Source organism: Chiloscyllium plagiosum, chromosome 12 (genome assembly GCF_004010195.1).
Source record: "Chiloscyllium plagiosum isolate BGI_BamShark_2017 chromosome 12, ASM401019v2, whole genome shotgun sequence".
Taxonomy (NCBI): Eukaryota; Metazoa; Chordata; class Chondrichthyes; order Orectolobiformes; family Hemiscylliidae; genus Chiloscyllium; species Chiloscyllium plagiosum.
Window position 1 is genome coordinate 37,151,326 of NC_057721.1, and position 24,552 is coordinate 37,175,877.

Sequence of the window (24,552 nt, forward strand, 5' to 3'; positions counted from 1 at the left end):
GAAAAATGCAGAAGGTAACAAATGATAATTAAAGAAAAAGGGGGAAATTGTGGGATACAGGTAAAGTAGTGTTACTTCTGCAATCATAATTACTTATGCAAGGTAAATGAACTCACACCAGTGTATAATTGTTTCAACCAAGAGCTGAGTTAACAAGAATGAAAACTATGTGAAGGAAATATATAATTGTTTTTGTATTAGCTAAAATGTGCATACAAGAATGAAACTTGCCTGCAAACAATGGTAGATTTTACAGACAAATAGCTAAGGTGCTGTGAGGATGTGGGTTAAGCCAGATATGCTTGTACAAACAGTAGTTATAAGCATCTGTTTCCCACTTCTGCAAAACCAAAAACAAACCTCAACTAAAAGGTCATAAGGCTCAATATGGTTGAGGAATAGGAGGAAATGTCACAAGTAAGGGGAACAGATGGCAGTGAAGGAGGATATACCTAACAATGGATCACAACAGGATGTGGTGAAGTAAAACTTGTACTTTGTTATGCACAAGGCCGGATAAGGCAAGAGATAAACAATAGTAACGGGCACCAGGTTTAGAATAGTGGGAGAAGGAGAAATGAATCCTACATAAGATATGTACTTGCTAAACTCTGCATGTCTATTTTCGGCACCACGCTTGCAAATGTATAATAAACTATACTGATTGCTTCAGATCTTGTCTCGGACTGAAATTATTGAAGTGTGTGAGCTTTGTTTCTCACAATAACAACAGTGAAGAATTGGCATGACAGGTGGTAGTAGAGCTGATCATTGTTAGCAACCAACATAAAGTATTCTGAAGTGTCATGTCACATTTGAAACATTAACTGTTTCTTTCTCTGCTGGTACTGCCAGACCTGCTGGGTTTGTCCAGTACTCTGTCTTTGTACCAGCATAAATTGATTGTGCCTTCAGTTGATGTTGCTAATGAGCAGTGTGTAGATAAGGAACTGGTATTACAGAACAGAACATTAGTTCTACATATTCTCTTGTGCAAGATAGCAGCTTTGCAGCTGCACAGATTTACAGTGACTGGTTCAGAGAGAAAGAAGAAAACAGCAAGGGTATGGGGTGGCAGTCCCACTTTGTGGGTATCTCATAGGAGGATATGGGTGATGTGCTGCACAGGGATTGAATGCAGACCGTCCCAGTGCCGACTCATTGCTGCTGCAGCTGAAGCAAGTTTGGGTTCCCGCCGACATCTGCGTCAAGTGCAGATTCATGGTAGGGTTGAGTTTAGGCCAGTGTGGTACCCAGTGGGGTCGGTGGCATCTGCATTGATGAAGTCCAGCCAGGATGCATAGTGGCGAGGGCATCTGTGAAGGTGAGATGGTGCCTAAGAGTGGCAACTTCATTCCAATGGCAGCAACTTGGCAGAGAGGACTCATGCCTGGCCACCAGGCCCATGGCTGAGCACTTATCAAGTAGGACTATAAAGTTGAACACTTTTTCTTTATTTCACTATTGTTCTGCTTTTGTATTCTATATTTTGCTTTATTTTTCCCTGATTTAAGAGGACGCCTTAGAGCGGCGACACTGTACAACACTTCTCACTGTATTTTGTAACAATACAGATGACAAATAAATAAATCAAGATTCAAATCCTCCCGGACAGAGGCTGTACCGCAAGATACCAACAGGGGCCGCCCAACCCGAACAGGATGGAGGGGGCGGAGATAGTGCGGCGCCGAGCGCTGATTGGACGTCACCCATTGTGATGTCGAGATCCATATCCGGTGGCGTCACCGGAAGCTTAGTTACCCGTGCAGCTAGGGGAAGCTCTCGCCCTAGCAACCGGGCCTCGGCTTCCAGGAGAGACCCTGAGCCGCAGATAGTGGGTGAGGATGTGGTTGCTTCCCTGCTGCTCTCTGTGACTCTCCTCCGAGTTGCTTGCAGCTGTTTTCATTTTGACGGAGGAGGAGATGTTGCCCGTACCAGGATTGCAGTAGAATTACTGATCTTTGATTCAAATCTCTCACCGGAGGTGCTGCCGCAGAAAGCAGAGAACGACCAGTGAACTGCAATCCCTGAATCATAAAGTAGTAAGTTTAAGAGTGGATGGGAGTGCATGAGGGATGCTGCAAGTCTGACTGGTTAGTCGGATGAACCGATTCATAAGCAATACAATCATCGCGGCAGCAGCTTTTGGCACTTTAGGTACTATCACTGCTGCTGAAACTATTACCGTTAAAACATTAACCATTGCTATCACAATCAGTTACATCACTGTCAGCTTCAATGTCATTATAACAACAACCTTTTTTATGTAGCACCTTTTCAAGTAGTAAAACTTCCCAAGGTATTTCACAGCAATGTTATCAAATAAATGTTACTATAAACCCACAACAGGAAATAATAGGACAGGTGACCAAAAGAGGTAGGTTTTGAGAACTGCCTTACATTAACTTTCAGTTTGTGACCATATTCTCTCAGAGCCCAAACCTGTGGATTTCCAAATTCCAAATAAGTCCCATCGGTGGTCGTGGGACTAAAATTGTGGGATCGTTGATTGGCACTGCTCATATTTGGAAGTGCAACAGTGTATGATTGTCTTCAAAATTCCAAAATGTATTCTTGACTGCTGAAAACAGTCTTGGCAGGAGGAGTGGTTTTAAACTTGGTACTCCAAAGCTTAGAGCCGAGGCAGCTGAAGATGTTGCCATCTATGGTGGAACATCAAAGATCAGGAAAATGAAAAAGATGCCAGATTTGGAGGAGCACAAACATACCAATAACACTTATTGGGCTTGAGTTTAGAGACATTGAGGGACTTAAAAAAAAACAAGGTGAGAATTTTGAAATTGAAGCATTGCCAGTCAAGAAGACAAACACAGGAGTAATTGGGTGAACAGGATTTGGTGCATGTTAGGATACAGGCAACAGAATTTTGGAAAAACTCAAGTTTACAGAAGGTGCAAGGCCGGAGACTGGGCAGAATATCATAAGAGCAGTCTCGAGTTATCAAAGGCACAACTGAGAATATCACCAGTAAATCAGTTAATGGAGGGGTAGAAGCAGGTGATATTACAGAGATCAGTCTTGTGAAGAAAAGGATATAGGAGTGAAAGCTTAGTTCAGTGACTAAAAGGATGCCAAGGTTGTGGACTGATCATTTCAAACTCAATGTGGCTAGCAAGATGGATGACTTCAGTGACCAAGAACCCGAATTCTTAAAGACAGTGGATTTGATCTTCTCAATGTTCAGTTTGAAGAAATTGGTGCACAAGAAGTACTGGATATCAGATGAACCAGGTGACAAATGAGAGATAAAGATAGTAATGAGAAGTCAAATGGTGAGGTAATTGCTGGGTGTTGTCAAATCTCTAAAAATATGTGGCTGAAGCTAGCTTTTTTTTTTGGCTGAGTCTGCATTGCATCAAGTTTTCTTTTTTGGAGTTTGTCACCTTGGGGTTTAGTGTATTTTCTTGCCATATCTTACCTAATTGCGTTCCCCACCCCCATGACCTCTGTCATGTCCGATTTCTGCCTCATTTGGCCTTCCACCGTTCTCCGAGCAATTTCATCACTCACTGGATATCAGTTCAAAGACTGGCATCATTTGTGCTTGTGCCAATTTTGAAAGGCTGGTCTATACCTGGAGACGCATTGATAATCCTTTATTGCCCCTCACTGACAATGTCATGTCACATCCGTTAGAAAGCCACACTGTCCATGGCACGTGGAGCTGACATTTGCCACATATACATCCCCATTCTGTCATGCTGGTCACTGTTTAATCACCATACCACACTTTACCTTCCCCTAAGAACATTCTTTCTAAACACTCTTTAAGTCAGCACTAGCCCTGTCCCCTGTAGGGCTGCATTGTGTCATTATCTAGTAGGGGAGCATCACATACAGACAAATGATCAGACAAATAAAAAATGCATATGTGAGCTTTTATGCAAAAGTGAACAAAAACAAAGCTATCAGAGGCTGAAAGGGTGCCACATTGACAACCAGATTTAGAAATTGTGACTGAAGGATTGCTCAGTTAGCAATTGTATGCAGCACTCAGCTTTGTTCTGTTGGAACCGGTTGTCAATGTCTGCTTGTTGTTGCTGTTGCAGTTGAACTCGGTCATGGAGAAGGTCAGCTTCATCCACCTCATTATCCTTGTCCTCCTTGGAGCCCTGTTGCCAATTCCTCTAACTTGTTGCCTGCTTCGATTGTTTAAAGGATAATTCTCCCGCTCCCCCCCACCCCCCACCACCACCCCCAATAAAATGTGATCCCTTACTCCCATTCCTCTGCCTCTGCTGTATCTGCTCCCGGGACAGGCAATTCCACTCCCACACATTCCAGATCGCCGCCTATTTAAAGGACCGCAATTTCCCCTCCCACGTGATCAACCACAACCTCTAGAACATCTCCACTTTCCGCACCTCGCCCTTGAATCCCACACTCCAACCTCAACAAGGTTAAAACTTCCCTAGTCCTCACCCTCCACCCCACGAATCTCCAGATACAGTGCATTACCCTCCTCCATACCTGCCACCTACAATCAGACCCCACCACCAAAAATATGTTTCCATCCCCACCTCTGCATTCTGCCAAAACCGTTCTCTCCGTGACTCCCTCTTTATATCCACACCCACCACCATCCACACCTTGCACCTTCCCTTGCTGCCGCAGGAGGTGTAAAACCTGCACCTATACCTTCCTGCTCACCTCCATCCAAGGCCCCACATCCGGCAGAGATTTTCCTGCACCCACCTCATCTACTGTGTCCATTGCTTTCAATCTGGTCTCCTCTACATCGGGGACCAGGATGCCAACTCGCGGAGCGCTTCAGGGAACATCTCTGGGACACCCAAACAACCCCGCTATGCTGTGGCTGACCACTTCAACTCCCCTTCCCACACCCCCAAGGACGTGAAGGTCTGGGCCTTGTCCACCACCAAATCCAGACCACATGACAACTGGAGGAAGAACACCTCATCTTCCACCTTGGGACCCTTGAACTACATGGCATCAACATTGACAGCCAGTTTCTAAATTGTCCCTCCCCCCACCTCATCCCAGATCCAACCCTTCAATTTGGCACTGCCCTCTTGACCTGTTCATTTCCTTCCCACCTATCTGCTCCACCCTCCCCACCAACCTATCACGATTACCCCCCCACCTATATCCAGCTATTGTCTTCCCAGATACCTTCCCTGCTCCTTCCCCCAGCCCCATTGTCACCACGCCCCAACCCCAATTTATCTCTCAGCCCCCTTCCCCGTCGACATTACTAATGAAGGGCTTATGCTTGAAACGTTAACTCGTCTGATCCAGCGAGGGGTCTGATCCAGCGAGTGCTTTTCCAGCGCCACACCTTTTGACTCTGACTCTCCAGCATCTGCAGTACTCACTTTCTCCCAGGGCATAACATACCCTGGTGCACACACTCCAGGAAATACAGGGGGGAAGCCGCACCTCCTCCCCAAGGCCAGTCCAAGAGCTGCATCCCTCTGCTCTCTCCACCACTGTGCTTCTTAACGTATGGGCAGCAACATATCTGTGTCCTGAAATACCAGATACTTGAGAATTCCCCAGAATGTAACAATCAAAGCAGCATCCAGGGTATTGGACACAGACCTCCAGGAAACTGGAGCCCCTTCCTGTAGATGAATTGAACAACATTGTGATATAGTCCTCTCAGTGCCATGGGTGTAAAGTCGATAGCATTCTGCAGCTATATTCCCAAATTCAGCAGCCTGTGCTGTAGCACAAACCTAATCTTAGATGAACAAGATGATCCAGTGTGACCTTGTGTCGCTGGAAATAGTTACTGTATCAATGCATTTGTAGGTGCATGACTGAGAAATCCCAAGCAGGTCCGCCATCACTCTCTGGAAGAAGCCAGTCACCTATAAGTTCAGTGCCTCAGTGATCTTCGTAGTGACCAAGAGAGGTTGACCTCCCACATCTGCAACCCTCACGTCTTGCTCAAACATCCAGCACAATTCCATCACAGTGTCCCACAATGTACAAAGCTTGCATCAGAGCTATGCATTGTTAATCACCAGGAAATAGAGTTTGGGACTGTAAACTCTGGGCCTCTTGCACAATGTCTTTATTCTAAGGGACCTTGCAGCTGCGACCTCTCCCTCAGCTGATAGTCCTCGACCTCTGTGGGGGCCTGCTGTTGTTTCCAACATCTAACTTGTTTCCATTTGGTCCTGTACATCCATTTCTTAGGTAGGTATAGTGACCATCATGTCACCTACAGCAAGACCCATCGTTCCTGGTGGAAGGGATCTAACTCGGGCATTGAAGAAGCAAAAGAGTTTATTAAATGTTCGAGCACTCATTGACGAACCTGTAGATATGAGCTAAGCACACTTTCATAAATAGCTGGATGTGGATAATGGAGGACATGTCTGCATTGTGCATCCACATTCTGCCTCAGTTTGTAGAGTGACTTGCTGAAGATGCCATACCAGCTAAATAGCCACTATACAGAACAAGAGACAAATTCATTTCACCAGGTACAGGCAGCCGTTTCCTTATTGAATTTTCTCAATATCTAACTTGTTTGGCGAGTTTGGTAGGAAGGTAATGTGAATATTAATGACATGAGTTATGGTGTTAAGGTGATGTTTAACGAGTGTTAATTCTGGGTGGCATATTGCTGTTGTTTGGTGGGAATGTCAGCAAGCTATGAAAAGTCTAAAAGATGGAGTGAGATTGTTTCAACATTGAAATATGTGATTTTTCTGATGAAATTCTCAGTTTGAGAGACCGAGGGGATATGTATGAGTTGTTGACTGCATTGACTTTGGCTGAAAAGCCTGTATTTTTGAGAAGGCAAGACAAACTTAAGGTTTCTGGGAAAGCCAATTGTGAATTGGTATCCCTGGTTGTGACATAAGATTTCATGTGTCCTTGGTTTCCAAATGAAATGGAGGCTGTTTGAATCTAAAAGGAAAACACAGCTCTCTTCAGCAGCAGAGCAATATTTTTCAGGTTCTGGACAGTTCTCTGTGAGATAGTAGAAAAAGAAAAAAAAACTAAGTAACAGCAGGGATCTTAAAATTACCACCACTTCTTCAGCCATTTTAAGGAATTGAACTCTACTTGAGGAATGCACAGTTTTGAAGGAACCTTTGGGTGAATGTAGTACTGCGTGTGTTATGGCAAACTGCTAGTAAATCTTTGTATCAGCAATTTGAAATGTAATTTATGATTCTATTGAAAACATTGTGCCCATTCATTCACGTTCAACTTCATAGAAACATAGAATTCCATAGAGTGCAGAACTAGAATTTGTTTTGTTGTCACATGTACATAAGTACCAAAATACATGAGAATAGTGAAAAGTGTACAGTCACCTTGCTAATGCCATCATTGGTACGAAGGTACCTAGGTAAAAAATCTTAGGTACAAAGTAGAAAAATAAAGAAACAAAGCTAAATGTTAAACATCATAGTCCTTTTAGGATTCATTAGAAAAATAAAGAAATAAAGCTCAGTATTAAGTGCTTAGCCATGCCGGGATCCATTCTCTACAAGGGTTCGATCTACTCCGCTTTGACCTGCTGTCCAAGAGACCTCGGGCTGCCTGCTCTCGCTACCACCACAGATGCCAGGAAACCTCTCCCATCACCATGTTGGGCTCGCTCCTCCTGCAATGGACCCAATCTCCAGCCGTCAAAGTCCCGATCCAGGCCCCCAGTCATTGCCATGCTCCAGACCTCAATGAGCTGTGATGCCACCAACCGCCAAAGTCCACACTCTGGGCCCCACTGCCACATTCCGAACTCAATGAAGCTGCAATACTGTCACTGCTGCCTCTCCAACTGAGCTCTCTTCGATCTAAGTTCGATCTCTGCCACAATTGGCACTGCAGCAGATGCCAGGGGACCTCTCTCGACGCCATGTTGGGCTTGCTCTCCCACGCACTGGGCTCACTCTACTCCACACTGTGCAAACTGACTCCACAGAAGGTAAGTAAAGAAAAAAAATCTTTAAAGAAGAGGAAAAAAAGTAAAAGCAAACAGAGCAAATCTGCTCCAACCCTCTGAACAACATCCCATCCAGACTCCTGTCCTATCCCCTGTTTATCAAGCCTAATCCACCTAAGTCTATGCATCCCTGGACTATAGGAGGAAACCGAAGCACCCAGGCAAAGCCCCACAGACACGGGGAGAACATGCAAACTCCACGCAGACAGTCACCTGAGGCTAGAATCTAACCCGGGTCTGTGGCACTATGAGGCAGCAGGGCTAATCACTATGCCATCATGCTGCCCGTGCTTTAATTGTTCAAGTAAAAATTATAACTGAAATTTTGATAATTGGCTTCTGTTTCTGTAATTTGGTTATTTTAACTTATTGGTCTCCACCAGGACCTTTGTATAGAGTGTGAACCATGCTTGAATGTCTCCGGTTTGATAGCAGTGGGTTTGACAGACATTGATAATATATCCTTTGCTTCAGCTGGTGACTATGATAACAATATTTGTGAACCTGAGGTTGATGGTAATGAATGACAGTACCATTGATTAAATTTTCTAATTTGTGGCACATTATAAGTCTATTTTTATTAATAAAAGAATAACCCTAGACAGTATTGCAGCTTCATTGAGTTCGGAATGTGGCAGTGGGGCACTGTGTGGACTTTGGCGGTCGGTGGCATCAGAGCTCATTGTGGTCTGGAGCATGGCAATGACTGGGGGCCTGGATCGGGACTTTGACGGCTGGAGATTGGGTCCATTGCAGGAGGAGCGAGCCCAACATGGTGATGGGAGAGGTTTCCTGGCATCTGTGGTGGTAGCGAGAGCAGGCAGCCCGAGGTCTCTTGGACAGCAGGTCAAAGCGGAGTAGATCGAACCCTTGAAGAGAATGGATCCCGGCATGGCTAAGCACTTAATACTGAGCTTTATTTCTTTATTTTTCTAATGAATCCTAAAAGGACTATGATGTTTAACATTTAGCTTTGTTTCTTTATTTTTCTACTTTGTACCTAAGATTTTTTACCTAGGTACCTTCGTACCAATGATGGCATTAGAAAGGTGACCGTACACTTTTCACTATTCTCATGTATTTTGGTTTACAACCAGTATTTTATCTCTGACATCTCCTCCAGCATCAGAAGTCATCTCCTCCAGCTGCTGTGATATTTGCATTCCTCGAATTCTGGCATATTGAGCACCCCTAATTTTTAATTGTTCCACCTTTGGTGACCATAGTGACATTTTACTTTGGGCTTGATGCACTGAAATTCTCTCAGCATCTCTCTGTCTCTCTCACCACCATAAAGACACTTCCTAAAGTTTGGCCCTTTCTCCAAACGTTTTGGTCTTGTAGCCTCATATTTTTGTATGGCTAAAGTCAAGTTTTGATTTATAATGTTTTTATCAAGCATCTTGAAATATGTTTTATTGTCTTAGATATGTTACTATGCTAATTCTTGAAAGTTCCACTTTTTATGTGGCCGTGCCAATAAAATACTATAATGATACTGGCTATGGTAATGGTAATTTCTTTTAATGATATTGAACGCAATGTCAAGAATTATATGATTAGGATGTAACATCATTGGCAGCGATTTGTATGACATATTTTCACGTATTAGGTTGACACCTCGTGAATGAGAAACTCTTGAATGCATTAACTAGTCTGTTTTGCTTTCTGAGATACGTTATTATATTATGTAGGGCGCATAATACCTTCTGTTTCTGTCTGACCAGGTTTCCTGTTTTGTGGCTGAAAACTTATTCCATGGATTATCATGTTATGCTTTTAACGCAGTAATAAATTAACCAGGAACCAGAAAAATGACATTTCCTCTCGCCTGCAAAACATTTTATAAAGTAACTAAAAATCCTGCAATGCATTCATGTTGCAAGTTGCAATAGACCTTGACATTGTCTGCATTAACCTAGCTTGGCCAGTTGTTGATTCAGTCAGACTAACAAATAAGTGCACTTTTTAATGAAATTAACTGTTAGAAATAGTAGGTCAATGGGAATATATGCCAGTGTTTGCCAGTTACTCCCATTAATAATCCCTGTCATGCACCCTGTTGGAGTTTGTGGGAATCATGAAAGATCATTGGTTTTTCCTTTAGTACAGAGCTGAAATTTTCTTCTTGTACAGTTCAGGGCTTAAGACCCAACTGGCCCCAGATTCAACCTTCAACAGTTCAAAACATTTTCTGCTGATGGAATGCCCCACAACTAGAAATTCTTTAGACCAGGTGTTGATTTCTTTTAAAACCATTAGGACACAAGTACCAACATATTAAATGTAAATATGGACTCTACATTTCTATATCTCCTTTTAAAACTTTTGACTGAGTTTTTAGATTTGTCAATTCCAGTTCCTGATTTTATTGATTTTATCATAAAATTTAAAGTGGGAGAGAGTTCCATTCAATTCAGCAACAAAACCTGTTCTCCTCCATTTAAAAATGTCAAATAAAGTTCCATTTCAAAAACCAAAGAAATGGTAGGAAGATTACATTTAAAAAAAACTGAATTTAAGTCCAAAAGCAAAATGCTGTTGATGTTGAAAATTTGATATAAAAGCTGAAAACACTTGAAATGCTTCCTCGATCAAGCAGTATTGTGGAAAAAGAAATAGAATTAACATTTCAGTTTGATGACATTTTTACAAAAGAAGGAAAATGTTAAAGACGTAGGAGGTCGTAAGCAATTACCAAGGAGAAAAAAAGTTGAGGGCAATTACTGAAAAGGAAAGATCTCTGATAGAATGAAAGACAGGAGAGGTTAAATAAATGAAGGAACAATAGGAGATGTTATTGGATCTGGAGCAGTCTTAAACAAGAAGGGCAGAATCTTTACCTGTAAAATGAGAGGTCTCTATTTGGATTGTTGAACTCCATGCCTAGATGCTTTACAATGCTGAAATCAAACATTGAGAGGCAGTTCCTTGAGCATATATTGACCTTCGTTGGAAGTGTCGAGGAGGTTGAGGCCAGAGAGCGGTGAATGAAAATGACAGTCTAAAGCTTGGATACATGCTTGCAGGATAAATGGAGGTTTTCCACAAAGTAGTCTTCGAAGTTGCATTTGACCCCCATAATGTAGAGTTGAGAGCATCATGCAGATTGAAAATGTTTGTTAATTATAAAGGAGTACATATAAGTTACTGTGTAAGTTGGGAGATGTATTTGTCCTTGTCCCATTCTCATTTCTTTATCGCTACCCACCACCATGAATCAATAGAGTGCAACTAAAATTTCAGGAATAACACCTTATTTTTTGATGGAACACTTCACAACTTCTAGACTCAACATTGAGTTTAATCAGTCCTTTTTTTTCAGATTACAAGTGATGGTGATGATTCTGTAACTTTCTGTTCACATCTTCTGTCGATTCATCTTTCTTGTCTCATTACACTTTGCTTTTGCTTTGCATCATCATCCTTTTTGTCAGTTGATTCTTCCCCCAGTTTTCTGTCTTACCACAGGTCTTCCCTTCTGTCCTTGCTCTGCCTTGGTTCTCACTTAAAATATTTCTAACGTTTTCTAATGAAAATTCATTACCTGAAATGTTATGCTTGTTTCTTTCTCCACAGATGCTGCAATATCTGCTGAATGTTTTCAACATTTTCTTTTAACCATGTATAAGCTGATGTTTTTGCACATGAAAATTTTCAGCAATAAAGGTTTTTGCACAAAACCAGCCCTCTACTAAAGGTATTTATACAAATCAAGACCGATATAGGCAAATAAAAACTTTAGATCAGAACTGTTACTATAAACACATTAACACCAGTTTTATAAGTCAGAGGTAGCACTTTCTGATGAGTAGCTCAAAGCATCAGTGACTGAGATCTGAGTGAAGCTAGCCTCCTCATTCTGGCATTCAATGCTTTTAGATGAGTGAGAGAAACAAAGGGAGAAAAATAGTTTGGTACCTTTGTAAATCTTCGCAACTGGTAAAAGTGATTCCTGTGAGTTGGAATTCTGTGCAAAGATGAATGTTGATTTCGATTATATATTACTATACTGATTTCATGATTTTATGTAACCTTTGTGTCATGTATAAGATTGTAGTTTTGAATCTGCTTTGCCTGCTAATCTAAGGTCTGTTGTCCTGATTATTATGATGTAAAGAAACTGTGTTATGATCCCCCAGGGGGAACTGTAAACCAAAATAATCTCCAAATGAAGAAATTACGAAGGAGTTTCCACTTTTTGTCGCATTTAGTTTTGGATTCGCACACAATGCAAGTTACATATGAAATGAAAGGCAAATGATTTGTCAAATGAAAAGATAAATAGACTTTTAGTTCATGCAACGAAGATACTCTTATCTCTCTCGACAAATGTGGCACATGTGCAGTTGCAAGGTTTTCTAACTTGGCTTTGGGTACAGTGTTCTCCCATATTTCTACTCAATGGATTCAGCCTTTTGAGTTGCATTCCCCAGCAGTCATATTTCTAAAGATAGTTGTCAACAGAATAAAACACTCCTGCAAAACCTCCTCAGTTAGATTAACTGTAGTTTTAACAGTACAGCAACGCCAATTATTATTCATCTGACCTCATTTATAAATATCATTAAATTGTTTACTTGGCTGTAGCAAAACTGAAGCAACAGTAAAAATGTCCAATTTACAATATTTGCTCTCCCCTGTTGTTGACTTTCTGTCCTGTTTAATGCACACAACTTCCTAAATAGGCAGTCTGATCTCCCCTTTGCTGCAGCTATCCTTTCTACCTGCCAGATGCATATCTTCTGCATACATCTTAACCTGCTTCATGGTGAAGGGTCATCAGGTCATATTTCTTTTGCACTTCCAGAAATTTAATTTATAAAAGATGAACAAATCTATTTTACCTCAGAATGACTTGTGATGTTGTCTATGAATAATAGATAACACTTTTTTTTAAATCATAAGCCTGATTGAGAAGAGGACGTGAAGTTGTAACCAATTTCATCAAGGATATTATCTGTGACCATGTGACAAGCAAATTGTAGTTATTACTTTTATTTAGAAAATATACTTTACACATTAAAGTTATCTATAAGTACATACAAAGGCTCTAAATCATATCTGTACAGTCCTTGGAGGAAGAAAAGCAAGCCAAACATTGTAAGTTTGACATTTCTCAATTTCCCTACAGTTGCAAAAAAAAGACATTTTCTTGTGCGGAAATCTATTTATGTTCATTTTGAGGCATTGAGGGGGTCTGACAATTGAACTTTCCTCATTATACTTTGGCAACAAAACCCCAAATGGCAGTAATTCCCCACTCCTTCAGTGTGCCTATGTGTCCCACAGCACATCATTCTGTATCTTGGAATGTGCCAATCTGCAACACTCGGTCGAGATTAATTCTTTATACGAGGAGCAAGTTTCAGTCAGACCAAAGAGTGTCTTTCACTGACTTGATGGTCCTCCAGGCACAGTTGTTGTTTGTTTCAGTGTGCTTCATGGGAAACAGCCCATAGAACACAGAGTCCTGTGTCACAGAGCTGCTCAGGACGAACCTCGACAAAACCACTTCCTCTCTCTCTCTCCAGACCTTTTTTTGTCGTCATTAACAGTTTAAGAAGTTTGGTTTTATGTTGTGAATTGGTTGCAGAGCTTGATTCAAGAAGTCATTGAGACCTTAAGCCAAATTTTGTTTTAATGTAATTGTATTTACACTGCTTAACAAACAGTTGGGAACCACAGAATTTTAAAAGAATAGATAATCTGGTTTATTAAAAGCAAGACTAGTAGCACTACAATAATTCAGTGATTATTTGCTCCTAAGTGCACTAATGTGACAGATGCAAGATAAGCAATGAGTTTTAAATTAAGTTCCTACTGGTGCTTTGTATTTCCAGCTTCGTGCATTACTTAGCTTTAAAGATGATGTGGAAGTGCTGGTGTTAGACAAGAGTGGACAAAGTTAAAAATCGCGCAACACAGGAGCAGTGCTCTGATGAAGGAGCAGTGCTCTGAAAGCTATTACTTCCAAATAAACCTGTTGGACTATAACCTGGTGTTGTGTGATCTTTAGCTTTAAAGATACTAGACAGCCATTTTCACCCTCTGTAGCCCAAGCTGCCATTATCCTGATTAAGGTTCTTGGGAATGGAACACGTTCCAGTTCCAATATGCTGCATCTGTATCAACCATTACCAGATCGAGTATTGGGCACTTGGAAGCAGAATCTAGATGTTTCACTCCTGTGAGTTTCTGTTGCTTAGTTAATACAGATGTGTAAAAAGAAGTTGAATTCAGTCACCTTGCAGTCTCACTTTCTGAGACTGCTGTGAAATTGCTACTAACTGTTTATATTCTGTGTTTTTGAGAAAGAAAGACCCTAATCAGAAATTATGTTTTGCTGTATTGGTATGGATTTTTTAAAAAAAAGCTTTGCAAAATAGTTGAAGATCTACTGTGTAATACAGCCAGCTAACAACTGAGTCTAATCCAGTTCATTCATGCAATTATCTCATTTAACATAGAACGGACATTTTCTGATAGTGTGGATGCTATACATCTGGGTTTGGAGTTGAATTCCTAAAGTAAAATGGCCGTGCCCTTGTGTCTAACTAGTACACCATTTAGTTCTCCCAATCCTTTTAACAGTATAGAAAAATAATTTTCCCACTGCCCCACTCTCCCAACCATAATATTCACAGGGAGAAAGAACTGTGCCTGCATACTCCTTTGACTCTGAACTCTGTGATCTTAATGTGACAAGGTTGCTTTGCTATTCGATCACATTCTAAATTCCAGATTTCAGATGAGAAGTTGTAGTATAACTGCATCCTTAAATTGTTTGTCGGACATACATCTTTACAGTATCCTAGGGCTGAGACAATCATGCATTATTGTTTGATTTCTTTGATAGAAATGGTGCGTATTTCCATATAGACAGAATAGTAACTGTTTCAATTTTATTAATATAGCAAGTTAATACATTCTGACTTTTGATGACATGCCTCTTATTCAGTTATGTTTAATTAAAATATAAAAATAAAAACTTTTTAAACTTGATCTAAACACATTCTAAAGGAAGAGGTGTGCTTCAAGGACAGTATTATGTCGAGCTTTTGCAGGGTGATCCATGACCCTAGTCTTCTCATGATATTACCCAATTAAACCAGCTTCTGCTGCAATGTCGGCTATTCCTCAGTAATCCATTAAACCATAATTGTTACAATAATACATTAACTCCTCCTCATTTAAACCACACTACTTACTTCATTTTTATGAGTGGCCACTGTACTTAATGAAGTGACTTTGTTTAAAAGTTTCTGCTTAACAAAGTTATTGTTTATTCTCAAGCTCTTATAAAATTCATTCTTCTTTGTCATTTAATTGTAATTAGATCAACTGAACTCGAAACCATGGGGCTATTTGACAAATTAGCTGGCTGGCTTGGTCTAAAGAAGAAGGAGGTTCACGTGTTGTGTTTGGGACTGGACAATAGTGGGAAAACAACTATAATTAATTGCCTAAAACCTTCAAATGTAAGTTTTATTTTATATTGTTTGATTGGCATATGCATTTAAATGAAAGCATATCAGCATCAGTCTATAATTAATGCCACCTTGCAAATCATAGGCACTTGCCTTCAACTTTCATTTTCACATTGTAGTCATCTTATGAACCAGTTCTGAGGAAATGTGCTTTATTCCGCTGAGCCTCTTTAGACTTGAACTTTCTTTAACAAATGTCTTGATTTTTCTGTGATTTCTTTTTAAACATTTTTTTATTTCTTTACCTCAGACCACCACTAACTGACCTTTGTCATAGCACTGTTGTCTCGGAGTCAGAAGGTTATGATACAAACCGAGTTCCTGGCTGATGCTTCTGAGAAAATGCTGCATTGTTGTCCTTCAGATGAGACGTTAAACCAAAACCTGATTTACCCACAATTATATGTAAAAGATCCCATGGTATTTGAAGATGATCAGGGAATTCCTCCCCTGTACTTAGCCAATAGTTATTCCATAATCAACATCTATAAAACCAATCAATTTGTGATTAGGACATTGTTATTTGTGGGACCTAGCTGCATGCAAATTGACTGACACATTTCCTACATTGACTGAGCTTCAAAAGTATTTAATCATTCTCAAGCATTTGGAGATTGCCCTTAAGTAATGAAATACACTAAATAAACACAAGATCTTTCTTTCCTTTTCCATTTGTCTATTATCACCAATCTTCTTTTTCTTTCCCTCGTCCTAGCCTTCTAATAGTTGTTCACTATATATTCTTATATTTCACGAAAATAATGCATTACTAAAAGTTGCAGCATTGTTGTTTACATTGTCTATGGTTCTGCTACTTATTCTATATTTTTAAAGTTAATTACTTCCCAGATTTAAAATGAAGAACCAGAGATATCAGCTATTTGGTAACAAACACTTACTTTTATATTCGTCAACAAGCCCATTCCTAACTGGCAGAGTTTTGACATTTCTGCAGTGAAAATTGTTTGCTGTTAAAATGAGATATCAGTTCACAAAGCTTCCTCTCTCTAGGAAGAGACTGATGCATTTGAGACTTATATCTGTTCTATATACCAAATAGTTTACTTGAAAATGCTCCATTTCCTATTGAGACTGCTGATTGTTGTTGAAGTGCCAACAGCTCTCGGGTAACACAATCACATTGCTGCCTCGCCCAAGTGAAATCTGTGTTCATGGCCTTAAGCAGTAATTTTCAGTGAACTGTTCCATCATCTGAAGCATTATTGACCAATCTAATTTTGTCATTACCTCATGGTGAAAATGTGTCTTTTTAACTTTAGTGAGAAAGTGGATACAAGTATGATGAATCCCTTAGAGGCATTTCTTCCCCAGGCCAGAGAGTCATGGGGATTTTAGCATTTCACCTGCTAAGACTTATGATCTAAAATATAATATTTTTTAATTCATAGTGAACTGTAGATTAAGATTACTGGACTCAATGTTAACTTTGCTTTCTCTCCACAGATGCTGCCAGACCTGCTGAGTTTCTCCAGCAATTTGTTTTGTTTTAGATATTCAGCATCCTCAGTTCTTTGTTTTATTATAGATATAAATACTTTGACAACAAGAACGGGTAAGATGCTAGCTACCCTGCAGCAATTAACTTTCCTCCTGACTCCCCAAAGCCTCTCCATAGCCTACAAGGCACAAGTTAGGTATGTAATGTAATATGCCACACTTGTCTGGATGAAGTACAGCTTTAACAGCACTCAAGCTTTGATGCCACCCAAACAATACAGCCAGGGTGATTGGCACAACAGGCGTTTCCTGCCTCCAGCATTAATGCTTCATAGCAACAATATGTATCCTTTACAAGATGCACTACAGCAATTCACCAAAGCTCCTTTGACAAAATCTTATAAATCCATCAACATGCTATCTAGAAGCACAGCAGATACGTTGGAACACCAACTTCTAAGGCCCTCTCCAAGCCACTAAGCACCGTGACTAGGAAAAATGTCAATGTTCCATTACTGTCAAAATCCTGGATCCACCCACCGCCGCCACTCCCTCTCACAAGAAAAACAGCAATGTGGATGTACCAAAAACAAGTGAAATGCAGCAATTGAAGAAAACAGCTCACCACCACTTTTTGAAGGGCATTTAGGGATGGACACATAATGCTGGTCCAGCCAGCAAAGCCCACATTTACTTAATGAATTTACAAAACTACTATCACAATTATTATGGTGAATTACTGGACCATAAATGGGAGTGGCAAAATCTTTTGGAAGGAAACTTAAGCTGCAGTGTTTGAAATAGTTCTGAAACTGCCATGAGGAACCATTTCATGCCTCTAAATGATTAATAAATAAGGGGAAAACAGCCAATTTTCTTTGTATTAAAAAGTACTTTTTCTCACATTCATACTTTTATTTTTCAATGAGAAAATTGGCAAGCATTTAGTTAATCATAACAGTTTCATGGGAAGGATGTTGAGGAGTTGAATGTATCAGTAAAAACAATTGAGGAGGACACTAGGGCGAGTAGTAAGTTTTGCAAGAGAAAGCCAGCACTAAACCACCTGTGGAGCATTGCAACACTACATATACTTTAATAAATTATTGTTTCCTGTCTACAAATGTTAAAAGTCTATATTTTAACATATTTCAACAATTTTGATTAGAATGCTGCCACTGTTCAAAGATACATAGTTATATATGTTTACAGGTGCTGTGCTCAGGAGTGCTGATAAATATACCAATGCTTTTAAAAAAAACCTATTGCTATTTTTAAATGGTTGTTAATTAAACCTTTAAAAAAAGCTTAGACCCTGAAATTGCACCATGATATGATAACAAACAAATTCAATAACTTAATATTCCCCACTATGCTATTTTAGAAGCCATGTTAAATCATGTATTTCAAGCCTGTTAATGCTTCTGCAACTGTGCCGTAACATAATTTCAGGGCTCTGGTAGAATTATTGACCTAATGTTCTATTGTTCATTTGTTGAAGTTAGTACAGTGCTCCAGTCTAAAGAAATACCATAGACATTGTGTTCACATTTCTCAATTTCAACTATTTGTTAAATGCTGATGTGACTTAATAATTTACAGGAGCTACATTTTGAAGTGGATACCTAATTATGTAGCTTTCCTGTTGTATAAAGAATTTCGGCCTTGTATCAAATGGAGTATCAGGCCACTCCAAAGTAGTTTTGAAATACAGCTACTATTCTAATAGCAGCAACATCTTTTCTATAACATCTTCAATGATATGAAATGCCCTAGGGTGCATCACAGGCATTTAATAACATTGAAAGTATATTGCTTTAAATTGATTAGAGTACAATACAAGAAAGACTATCATAAGACGTTATATAGTTCTGTTTGTAATATTTTTTCAAGGATACAAATTTAAATTACTTGGAAGGCAGTACACAAAAAAGTATAAAACATGAAGCATGAACTGCAGTTTTAACCGATACTATAACAAGAAAAACATCTGTTGGAATAATGATTTGTGCTGATCTGTGTCATTGTTTTATAGGCTCAAGTACAGGATATTGTTCCAACCATTGGATTCAGCATCGAAAATTTCAAGACCTCTGGGTACTATTGTTTTTCATTATCTTTGGTTTGGCTTGCCAGATAGGAAGAAATAGATTTTTAACTTTGATAAGTAAATAGTTAGCAAACGTTTTAATGTTAGAATCTTGATGGTATTCAGGTAATTGTCTTGCCTTTGTCCCATGATTGCCATGTTTCGTAGGTATTGATTTGTTCAGTTATCTCCACTCTTGCTGTTATCTCCACTCTTGTGCCCTAGCCTCCTCTTACCCATTCTCCCAACAAACAGTCACTCTCACTGTCACTCTCTTTATGACTCAGTCTCACATGCTGTCTGTCTGTCTCTCTCTCTTTTTTAGAGTTATTCTAGAATGCAAAGATAACCCCTAGCTTCTGTTCCCTACATCAGTTGTCATCTTAAACCTCTTCCCACTCCTGTAACCACAGCTCCCTAATTAAACTGAAGGAGCTTTTCGACCTCTTTATTACCAAAATCGCAGCCATCAGATCGGCTATCTGTATTGTGTTCTCCTCTTCCAATAATCCACCAGCCTAGATTTTCTCAAAAGCATCCCCTGCCCTAGCCCTGAACTTCCATCTTTTTTCCTAGTTTCTCTCCTATTTCCCTTTAAGACCTCTGAGTTCATCTTGTCCATAATACTCACCCCCAACTCCCTCAACTGGATTCCCATTCCTGGTCCTCGTGTTAACTAACATTTTTACTCTCTTCTAATGTAGACTTTTTTCCCCCTTTACATCTGCAGCCATCACTAATTCCCTCAAAAAAAACATCCTTTGGCCCCACCATATGGTGAGTCCCCTACCTATTTCTGGCTGATTTGGAATAGGAGAACATAAGGTCCTTAAATGGACATTATTTGCCCACTTCCGGTTTGCAGTTGGCTTCAGAAAAAGAAGGCCATCCATGAGTCTTCTTGCCCCAGACTTAATCAGGGCAGAGGTGGGAAGGTGTACATTCCCTACCTAGCACCACCACCAACTCCCCAACTGATTTAAATACCTTTCTGCTTCCAAACTCTGTCCATTGCTGTCAACTCCATTTGTGAGGAGGGTCTTACTCTTAGCATTCAATCATATTTAGCACAATAATGCCAACGCTGTACATCAGAAAGTTTGCACTGCTTTGGATGTTCATACCTTCCTGATCAAGAACGTTCATGGGAAATTAGAATAATTACTGTTACAAATTACCACTTTTTGTTATCTGTGTAATTGCTTGTAGACTGATAGGATTAAATAGGATTGCAGTTTAGTAATGTATTTTATCCATGTTAATGAAACATTCATGTTTTTCTGTATGTGACATATATGGAGCTTTGGAAGTAGAAAAGAGCTTGAACATTTTGATGCCTCAGCAACCTGAACAAAATTGGTCCAATACCATTGACTATATCTAATTGTAATATTTGGAAACATTTTACTTGCCAGATTTAGAACTTACTCTTTTTTACGTAGTAATAAGATTTATCAACACGTTTGTTCTAAAATAAAACCTTTACTTTCTCAACAAACAAGTTATTTCCATTGATATAATGGAGTTTGATAGTTGACATGATGTTGTAATAACAGAATTTGAAATAATGAGATGTAAAGGAAGTTCTACTGAGTATACATACATGGAGATCCATGTAACATTCTCCCTGCATTCTGATGGCTATTGTGATCTTAGATGTGCAATATTATCTGCAGATAATCAATGCAGTTTTACAGAACTTGTGTTCTGTTGACAGTATGGAAAACAATCTTGTAGTTTGATGTCTCCGTAGCTTGATTTGGGAATCAAGCATGCTATTTTGTTTGCAAATGTGTCAAACATCAAGTTGATGATGATCCTTTTTCTTCCCCAGCCTCTCCTTTACAGTGTTTGATATGTCTGGCCAGGGTAGATATCGAAACCTGTGGGAACACTATTATAAGTAAGTGCTGGGTAAAGAACAAAATGCAATAAAGTACATAGAAAAAAAATGTACAGAGTTTGCATAACCACCAACCGGAGGTTAAAAGCAATGTCAATGCTAGTTAAATCTTGGCAAACCTATTGTTCAAAATATCATATAGCTTTGCTTTTTAACTTTTGTGGGAAACAAAAATACTAAATCAGGAGAAAACATTTTGGATTATCAGTCAAGGTTGTTTTTAACAGAATTGTTGGAATAAGCTGAGACCACAATCTAGATGCTGCATTCATGTAAAAGAAAACAATTGATCCAATGTTAAACCGAATGGATGGCTTTTTTTTATTTCAATTTTATCTAAACTTTTTTATCTTTGCAGAATTTTAAATATGAAAATGTGCAGGAAATTATCGCTTATCTTCTAGCTAAATATATCAACTTAGCAATGTTTTCAAATGTTGTATCATATTTGGAAGGGATTGTTCACACTTAACAAGAGCTGTTCAATTGATTATCAGAATAATAATTAAACAGTGTAAATGACATTACTCTCCATCCATTAATAATGTGATAGTTTGTTCAAGGATTGAAAATGGAACCTTGAATATTTTTGCAAGACAATATTTCCTCAATTGCTGTTGATACCAAACTGGGTGGGAATCCAAGTTATGAAGAGGCTGTAAAGGGATTTAGACGGGCTAAGTGGTAGAATGTGGCAGATAGAAGATAATATGAATAACTGTAAAGTTATTCACTTTAAAATACAGGCAGAATATTTCTAAAGGGTCCATGAGTGACTAAAAGCTAACATGCAGGAGCAGCAAGAATTAGGAAGGCAAATACTATGTTAGCATTCATTTCAAGGCAAGTTGATTGCATATGTAAAGATTCATTACTGCAGTTGTATCAAGCCTTGGTGAGATTACATATGAGTACTGTGTACAGTTTTGGTCTCTATCTGAGGAAGGATATCCTTACTGAAATCCTAAATCCGTCTCCCCTTATCATAATACCACATTCTGCCTAAAAAGACATCTGTGCAACCACAGTATGTTTTCCTAGGAGTTTTTAGTTATAAGTTTACTGAAGTGTGGCTATATTAGCGAATTATCTTTTAAATCAATGGATTAGTTGTTGATTGTTGTATGGTGTGTAGTATGCTCAAATGTTCTATTTCTTGTCTGGAATAAAGGGAGTTTAAAATTCATCTTAATGAAGTAAATAATGTTCTTTTAGATCATAAGATGTAGGTGCAGAAGTAGGTCATTCAGCCCATCAAGTCTCTGCCATTTAGAGATCATGGATGCTTTGATGATCCTCAATTCCATATTTCTGCCTTTTTCTCAGAACCCTTGATTTCTTTCCTGATTTGCCTTAGCCTTGAATACCCTTTATGACCAGGCTTGACTGTTCTCTGATGTAAAGAATTCTACAAATTCACTATCCCCTCAGAAAAGATGTTTCTCCGCAGCTGTGTCTTATGTGGGAGACCCCTTACTGTGAGATTATGCCCTCTGGTGTTAGACTCTCCCACAAGGAAAAACAACAGCACGGTGGTGCAGTGGTTAGCGCTACTGCCTCACAGCGCCAGGAACCTGGGTTCAATTCCTGTATCGAGCAACTGTCTGTATGGTGTTTGCACATTCTCCCCGTGTCTGCGTGGGTTTCCTTCAAGTGCTCTGGTTTCCTCCCATAGTCCAAAGATGTGCAGGTTAGAATTGGCCATGCTAAATTGCCCATAGTGTTAGGTGGATTAGTCAGGGGTAAATATAGAGGGGTGGGTTTCTCTTCGGAGGGTCGGTATGGACTTGTTGGGCCGAAGGGCCTGTTTCCACGCTATAGGTAATCTATCTAACCTTTTCACATCTACCCTGTCAAGTTCTCTAAGAATATCCATAAGGTTGCCTCTACAGGCTCAACCTCTCCTTTAAGACAGTCCCTCTATAACCAAGATCGACCCAATGATTTTTTTCTGGACTGCCTCCAAGGCCAGTATATCTTCCCTTAAATAAGGGGACCAAACTGTTCACAGTATTTCACCTGTGTCTGAAATACAGGTGAAATACTGTACCTTTACATTGCTACATTGTTAAGTTTGGCTAACTTGTCAATTAATAATTGCCAAAACCCCAGAATTAGTAGCTTCAATTAATTCTGCCCACATACCATTTCTGCCAACAGAAAGAAATGTTCTCAGCTGCTTAAAATAACTTAAATATTTTCTGTTTCATTTCATAAACTTTCATGGCTAACTTGGTCACAAAATACAAGGGAATAATTTGCAATTGTAAAATCTATTTTACACCCTCAGTACTTTAAAGCTAATGGGTTTAAGTTGCTGCTGTTTCATAAAGCAAATTGTCAATAAATGTGTACAGTGCTCCCAGAAACAGCAATGACAAAAAAAATGATAATCTTGTCTGCGTTTGGTGCTTTTGGTTGACGATAAATAACTAGCTGAGTAAGCAATTTGCATCTGACTCTGAGAAGTGAAAATGCTGTCAATTGACAGATAATATAGAACAAACAGTTGCCACTTCATTTATTTAGCTTGACAGGTGGGACCAGATTGGGTTGGGATATCTGGTCAGCATGGACGGGTTGGACTGAAGGGTCTGTTGCCATGCTGTACACCTCTATGACTCTTATGATGTCATGACCATCACATAAAGTTGTTAAAAGTGAGGTAGCGAAATTTTGGTCAACCATTTTATAATGATATATACAATGTATTGGCTATAATGCAAAATATTCATATGGGTTGACCAAAGTGATAGAGTATTAACTGTATAATATTTCCTCATGGTCACTTCAGGGAAGGCCAGGCCATCATTTTTGTTATTGATAGCAGTGACAAATTAAGGATGGTGGTTGCCAAAGAAGAACTTGATACGCTTCTTAATCATCCAGGTAGGATCATTTATCTTTGCTCCTGTTTCATTTTACCTTTAAGAAATATTCATTCATCTTCCTTTGACAGCTATAAAAATAGACAAAAGTGTGCTTTACCTAGTAAAGGCTGATGATTCCTTTTTTATACAAAAGATAACTGTTAGTGTTCAAGAGAAGCTGTTAACATATTACTTAAGCTTGCATGAGAGATCCAGCTGTAACACAAGCTGCTAAGTAAGCTGCTTAGGTAAGCCTTAAGATTATGCTGGCACCTGGAAGGCTTTTGCTCACTGTCAAGCTCAATGGTAAAGGTGGTCAAACAGCTTTTAAATGTGGCTGTTGCTAATTTCACTTGGTTTAAAACTGCATAAATTCTTTTTGAAATATACAAGTTCCAGAACAAATAATGCTTTTGATCAAAATTGTGATAATTTCTCCTGCCTACTATTCCTGTTGGATATAGAAATTATTCCAAGGTGAAATCTGTTCACTTGATGTAAGCACCTGAGGAATGTTTACTAAAGAGATGACATTTCAAAGCAGCAGTTATGTTTTGAAAATGTTTAATTTTGGTTTGAAAGCATTGATATAAAAGCTTTAATTGGTACAGCCAACATGAAACAATTTTGTCTTTTGTTCATTGCAACTGTGTTTCGGTGCCTATTTTTCTGAAATAAGAATTATACAGGACAGACAATACAGGGACTGACTTCATAGTGGTATTTAATGTCCACTTCAGCCTCCTCCCACATTTCCTCAACTAAATGTACTGTTGTAACCCTTCTCCCTC

The 24,552-nt window shown here is 39.3% G+C and overlaps 1 protein-coding gene across 3 annotated transcripts in view; it reads left to right on the forward strand.

Annotated features, from left to right (window-relative positions):
- Positions 1–1,723: 1,723 nt before the first annotated feature.
- Positions 1,724–24,552, forward strand: part of arl6 (ADP-ribosylation factor-like 6) — a 35,638-nt gene continuing 12,809 nt past the window's right edge. Inside the window, exons 1-6 of one of the 3 annotated variants that reach the window (XM_043700799.1) lie at positions 1,724–2,042; positions 11,531–11,651; positions 15,291–15,432; positions 18,935–18,996; positions 20,823–20,891; positions 23,686–23,780. In XM_043700799.1, the coding sequence (XP_043556734.1) occupies positions 15,310–15,432; positions 18,935–18,996; positions 20,823–20,891; positions 23,686–23,780 (349 nt within the window). In that variant the 5' untranslated portion in view covers positions 1,724–2,042; positions 11,531–11,651; positions 15,291–15,309. The remainder of the gene's footprint in view (positions 2,043–11,530; positions 11,652–15,290; positions 15,433–18,934; positions 18,997–20,822; positions 20,892–23,685; positions 23,781–24,552) is intronic. The other 2 variants (XM_043700798.1, XM_043700800.1) reach the window with 2 other exon arrangements.